Here is a 6,587-nt window from a genome sequence, read left to right as displayed (position 1 = left end):
TTGATATTCCTATAACATTATCTGTAATGACCTCTGAAATACAGAGTCTGAATGATTGGTACTAAGGCATTTTATAGGAGAAGTAAATGTTGATGTGTACAGGAGCTCTTTGAGAAATTGGTCATCGGTTTCTCTTGAGAGTAGACTTTCAATAATCTGCCAGACAGCACAAAAGCTGCCCATATGTGATATGTGTGTGTGTGTATGCAAGAGAATATATAGCTGCGTGTAAGGCAAATCTGTTTGTTTGCATCTGCCTATCTATCCAACTACCTATGTGCGAGTATGTCGATATAGAGTATGCCTAAAATTCCCCTCACACCCACCACTAATGTCCAATGGCAGGGGGTGCCGTTAATGAAATGAACTGCAGAAATTCGCTAAAGCTTTTCAACTGCACGTCCTAAACCTGTGGCCGCTACCAGGAAGAAGGACAGCAGACATATGGGAACGCCACTACTTCCAAGACTCCCCCTCCCAAGTCACACACCGATTGGAAATACCTCGCTGTTCCCTTTATCACGCTTCAGGCAAAGTCTCCTTGAACTGCAGCAGCTCAAGAAGATGGCTCAAGGGCAATTATTAGTGATAGTCACAATCCCTTGAAGAAACAAAATAACTCCCCATCTCATCATACGAGCTGCCCTTTCCAAGTGTAATACTTTGTGCAAAACATAAGCTCAACCATGGCAGGAAATAATAAGCACGATCGGAGCTGGCTGCAGGATGAACGTGATAGTTCTGCCTGTGGGCTGCTTCTCTCGATATGAACACATTTCTGACTCAGTATCTGTAAGCTACCGCGGGCAGGAAGAGCCTGGATGGTGCTTGGAAAGAGGAGGGGGATGGGGCAGGTGGTGTGAGGTTTGGGGGGGGGGGGAGGCGGTGGTGGTGGCTGGAGAGAGCTGTATTCGAGGCTGCGCAGGTTTGCTGAGGGGCGGGGGGGGGGGGGGGGTTGCTGAGGGGAGCTCCTCCTTCCAGTGTGTGCGGTGCCTTGTCTTTCTGCCTCTCGCCTCATTCCAGCAAGCAGCGCCGGCCTGCACTCCAAGGCACGACGATGTAGGAGTAGCGCGGGGCTGCTGGTCAGTGAAAAGCGGTGTGTGTCGTGGGGGAGACTCGAGGCTGTGGCCAGGCTGAGAGGAGAGAGAGAGAGAGAGAGAGAGAGAGACAGAGAGCGGGGCCAGCGGGACGGGAGGCCGCCTGGTCGCTGTCCGCGGTGCTGAATGATCAGCTCGGTGCAGGTCTCCAGCTCCCGCGGCAGCAGCCCAGGAAAGCGACCTCCCTCCGCGACATGTCTGATCGAGGAGATGGCCAAGGGCGACGACAACGATCGCATCGTGATCAACGTGGGAGGGACGAGGCACGAAACGTACCGGAGCACCCTGAAGACGCTGCCCGGCACCCGGCTGGCGTGGCTCACCGAGCCCGGTGCCTTCGCCAACTTCGACTACGACCCGAAGACGGACGAGTTCTTCTTCGACCGCCACCCGGGGGTCTTCGCCCACATCCTCAACTACTACCGCACGGGCAAGCTGCACTGCCCGGCCGATGTGTGTGGACCCCTGTACGAGGAGGAGATCGCCTTCTGGGGCATCGATGAGACGGACGTGGAGCCGTGCTGCTGGATGACTTACCGGCAGCACCGGGACGCCGAGGAGGCGCTCGACAGCTTCGAGGCACCCGACCTCAATAGCGGCGACGCCGAAGGCGGCGGCGACGGGGTCGGCGACTCGGAGGACGAGCTGGACACCAAGCGCCTCGCCCTGGGGGACTGCTCCCCCGAGGCCGGAGCCAAGGCCAGCTGGTGGAGGAAGTGGCAGCGCCGTATCTGGGCTCTCTTTGAAGACCCTTACTCCTCCAAATATGCACGGGTAAGCAAGCTATACAAAAAAACGTTTCCAAAGAAAAATAAACAAGCCCATCAATAACCTTGACACAAGCTCCACAACGTTCAAAAAGCCTCTCTTACATTGGAGAGAACCTGTTGGGCAAATGAATTGAATGGCAGTTCTCCAAATGTATCCAGCGGAGAGAGGATTGCAAAAGGGCATGTTCTAATTGCATTAATATCGAGAGAAGCAAGGTTACATAGTGACTTGAGACATCAGTCTCCAAAGCAGCCCGGGGTACCTGGGCTTGGATACAGTCTTGCTGCAAGTGCTGTAGCAATACTGGATGGAGGTGCAGTATTGCCTGTTTTGTTACAGTGGGGTAGAAAAAGAGATTACATCTTCATTTGGTTTTAGCAGACCCGCTTGTGGTGGTAGCAAAACGGTATAACAAAGACATGTTATGTTAAGTTGTCCCGCTTACCCCTGGTAGGGGGCGGGGAGGGTGGGCAGGGGGGGGGGGGTCTGGTGTATGACAAATATTCACCGAATTTAAGGGAGCGCAAAACCCCTCTTTGCATTATCGATATCCTGTTCCCAGGGGCTGTTGTGACCGTTTTCCAGGGAGATTTTTTTTTAGCTACTTCAGTAATCGGAAATGCCAGTTATACTGGCGACTTGGAGGATTTTCGGGAATCTGGGATTGTATTCCTATAACGCAGGTCTCGTTCTCTTTCGGAGAACTGGTGTTTTTGATCAAAGCTACGGAGATAGCGCGCAGCAGGAGTGCGTTTCAGATTGGCGCTCATTGGTATTCCAGAGGCGTGCTCTCTCGGTGCAGACTGCAGAGGAATCCGAGAGTCGCCACTTTAACCTCAGACCCCACGTTGTTTTGTTTTTAATGAACCATGGGTCATCTTAGCGAAGGGAGACAATGCTTTTTAGACCGCGTGTGTGTATTTGGTCTTTGAGTAATATGCGGTGATTAACCAATATTTTGATGAACAAGGTTACTGTAAGCACCAATACAACTAAATTAGGGCAAATATGTATCTCGATAATTTTATGAAGTGTGCCGTATATCATTGTTCATGCTCAGACATTCTACATGTTGAACATTAAAGCCGTTTTCAATTGTCGGTTCGATCCTCTCCTACATTATTATTGCTGCCGTCAGGAAACGCTAGCTACCGCTTATTTAAAGACTGCTGGCCGGATGGCACTATTATACATTCTCACGAATCGTCAACAATACAGTATTTCCCCAAAGGTCTCCGTGCCCCAATGATCAATTCGGACGCACAGACTGTCAGACTGCTGCTAGGGCGACGCGGTTATGTTTGGGGGGGGGGGTAGAATGAGGAGCGATCTGAACAGAGCAATGTCACCGCGGTTACATAATAGCCGTGTCGGAGCCCCGCATGTCACCCCCGGCGCTCCCGCTGAGACCTGCGCACACGCGATGGCCAAAATCAGAGCGGAATGTTCCTCTGGTTCCCGGAGGAATGGAGAACCTCCAAGACCAGGGGAAGGACAGGGGGAAAGAAAGCTGCCTGTTAACAAACCCATGAGGAGCAGTAGGCAGTCTGTGTTTCGAAATGTGAGCCATCTCAAGATGTCTACATGCAATTTGCCGAATTGCATTCGTTCCTGAGTATTTTCTCCCTCCCTTGGGTATTTGAACTCCGCACAAAACTCACTGTGCATTTTGAGGTAGAATCAGTAAAATACGGTCTCAGATGCCCTATGTAATTTATTTCGTTTGTATTTCGCCTTTTATCTCCTGCGTTCTCCCGAAAACAAAGCATGTTATTTTACTGTGCTGTTACCCAGATCTGAGACAGGTGCGGGGGGTGCGAGGGGGGCAAGAGGCCGGGATAGGGGGATGTTAAAAAGCAATGCGAGCTTCCTTGATGCTCCAGCAGGTGGTACCTGGCACCGCGTCCGATTTTCCTGCTGTCTCTGCAGTGGCGGAAGGAAACGGATGTTTACAGTCAACAGTCCTACACATGAGCAGCAGAAACACAGAAATATAGACAGACCGTCACGGGGGGTAGGGGTGCTGGTGACAGAATCTTGCATTAGTAGCCTGGAAATGAAACTTCAGTGCACGACAGAGATACGCTTAGAGTGACCTTGAATTTAGTGGGTTGCATATTAACTATTTCTTTCACATTGAAAGATGCCGCTCTGAGGTTGTACAAACAGGTTGCTCGCTAGTGCTTCCTTAGAACGATTGTACTGGACTGGGGTCGATTCTTCCATCTTGAGACAAGATTGAGACAAATGTCCTTCATAAATGTACTGTCACACCGAACATCAACCAGATAGATTGATAGTGGCACCACATTGAAATTACTTGGGTCTGCTTAATGTCGCTGGTATTCCGAATTGTACACTGAAAATATACACTATAACACGGAAAATAATCCTTCAGTGTGAGGGAGGAAAGCATTGAGGGAACTGTTGAAATATCTAAACGAAAATAAGCATGAAACTGTCCGGATCAATTCTTATAATTAATTCCACATTCAGAGAGCGAGCAGGAGCGTTTAACTGGGATTGCTTTGCTGCTTTTTTTTCATGGCCTTCTCATTCTTGAATGATCTTATAATCGACTGGGGACCAATACAGGGCAAGTTAGCGAATTGCACATTAATAACAGAGCGGAGCCAAGCTGGCTGAATGCCGAGCCGCAGGGACACGAATAAGTAAAGGACAGGAGGCGGGAAGCAAGGGCAAGTGATTCTTCATTGAACTCGAGAAAACACAGTATTCATTAAAAGCAGACGTTAGGCCAAATGGTTGTTGAATTTGATTGGCGAGGGGAGGGGGAGCGGAGAACAGTTCTAACGTCGCACTAGTGATGTGAGATTTCATGGTATTTACGCCACTGCACCATATTCCTGCCGCTTTAATCCAATACTGTTGGTGACATTGGAGAATGCAGTCGGTTAGACAATGTCCTTTCAGCTCAGGGACTTTGGCTTAAATCCGAGCAGGTTTTGGTGGGATAAAAGTCCCCTCTGCTAACTTTGGACCGATCTCAAAATGAATTGAGGATAATCAATTCAGATTCTAAAGGACATGGGGCTCAAAGCACATGACTGACAGCAATTTACCACTAAATTACACAACTTCACTGTACAAAAATAATGCATTTGGACATCTAGCATCAGCTAAATTCTGCACATTCGGAAACATCTCTCTCTTCCCACTTCCCATATTGTTTAATATCAAACATTCTAAGCAATTATCAAATTCTTTTAAGAAAATACAGACTTTGAAATAATGGCTCGTGAACAATCATATTGCACTCTTATTAATCTCTGCCATTTTTCTCACTTCAGTTTTAATTCCTTTTGCAATTATTTTGAAATCTGTGCTGTTCTGTTCTCATTGTTATTAACCCAATTAACACATCTATCCTTAGTGTGAAAATTATTGAGTCTCTACCCCTTAACTTTCTCAGATCAAATGAAAACCTTGTAACTCCAGAAATTTATCTTCATAACCCCCTCATCCTGAAAACAACCCTATAAATGTATTCTACAAATGTTCCATTGATTTTTCATGCTGTTTATAATGAAAAACACAAATGCACAGGGTACACCAACAGCCTCATTAAGATCTTACATAAATTAGAAAAAAATATTATTCAGTTATATTCCATGGCACTAGATACAAAATTATAGTGTCTGCTTGCCTTTTTTGCACCTTATCATCTTCCACTGCCAAATTAATGGCTCATATTTGTACAAGACAGCATTCCTGTACTGCTCAACTCTGTTTAAGACAATGCAATACTATTTAGAACATAGTTCCTTCATTATTATTTACAAAATACATAACTTCACAACATCCTATATTAAAATGCATTAGGATTCTGTCATTCCACATGTTAATAATAATTTCCAGTTTTAGCTGCATTTTGCAATTTATCAGTAACAAATTCCAATATTTTCCCATAAATTCTAAGGTCTAGATTATAATTATATACAAAAGCTTACCTCTCTTGTGAAGCACATGGCTTTGTGTAGATTTCAGATGGTGAAGTTTGACTAAATTAGATTAGATTCCCTACAGTATGGAAACAGTCCCTTTGGCCCAACAAGTCCACACTGATCCTCTGAACAGTAACCCACTTAGACCCGTTCCCCTACCCTATATTTACACCTGACTAATGGACCTAACACTGTGGGCAATTTAGCATGGCCAATTCACCTGACCTGCACATTTTTGGATTGTGGGAGGAAACTGGAGGAAACAGGTTAAGGAAGCAAAGAATAATTAGACCAGGGCATAGACTAAGTCACCATTTTAAAGTCATACTGGATGTAAGTTGGCTCAATGAGCTGGAAGGTTCATTTTCGGATGTTTCATCACCATACTAGGTAACATCATCAGTGAGCCTCTGCTGAAACACTGGTATTATGGCCTGCTTTCTATTTATGTTTTAGATTTCCTTAGATTGGTGGTCATTTCCTGTGTTGGTGATGTCATTTCCTGTTCTTTTCACAGCAGTGGTAGATGTGTTTGGTGATAGAGTTCTGGTCGGAATGCCGTGCTTCTCGGAATTCTTGTCTCTGTCTCTGTTTGGCTTGTTCTAGGTTGAATGTGTTGTCCCAGTCAAAGTGGTGTCCTTCCTCATTTGTATGTAAGGAAACTAATGATAGTGGGTCATGTCTTTTTGTGTCTAGTTGATAGTCACTGGTGGCTAGTTTTCTGCCTGTTTGTCCAGTGTAATGTTTGTTACAG

General features: G+C 46.4%; 1 protein-coding gene across 4 annotated transcripts in view; it reads left to right on the top strand.

Moving 5' to 3' along the window:
- Positions 1 to 986: 986 nt before the first annotated feature.
- Positions 987 to 6,587, top strand: part of LOC140493534 (voltage-gated potassium channel KCNC1-like) — a 93,074-nt gene continuing 87,473 nt past the window's right edge. For all 4 annotated transcript variants that reach the window (XM_072592076.1, XM_072592077.1, XM_072592075.1 and 1 more), the window contains exon 1: positions 987 to 1,871. In XM_072592076.1, coding sequence (XP_072448177.1) covers positions 1,224 to 1,871 — 648 coding nt within the window. In that variant the 5' untranslated portion in view covers positions 987 to 1,223. The remainder of the gene's footprint in view (positions 1,872 to 6,587) is intronic.

The sequence above is a fragment of the Chiloscyllium punctatum genome, chromosome 22, assembly GCF_047496795.1.
Source record: "Chiloscyllium punctatum isolate Juve2018m chromosome 22, sChiPun1.3, whole genome shotgun sequence".
NCBI lineage: Eukaryota > Metazoa > Chordata > Chondrichthyes > Orectolobiformes > Hemiscylliidae > Chiloscyllium > Chiloscyllium punctatum.
Note: the sequence above shows the minus strand (reverse complement) of the source record. Positions and strands in the feature narration are given on the sequence as shown.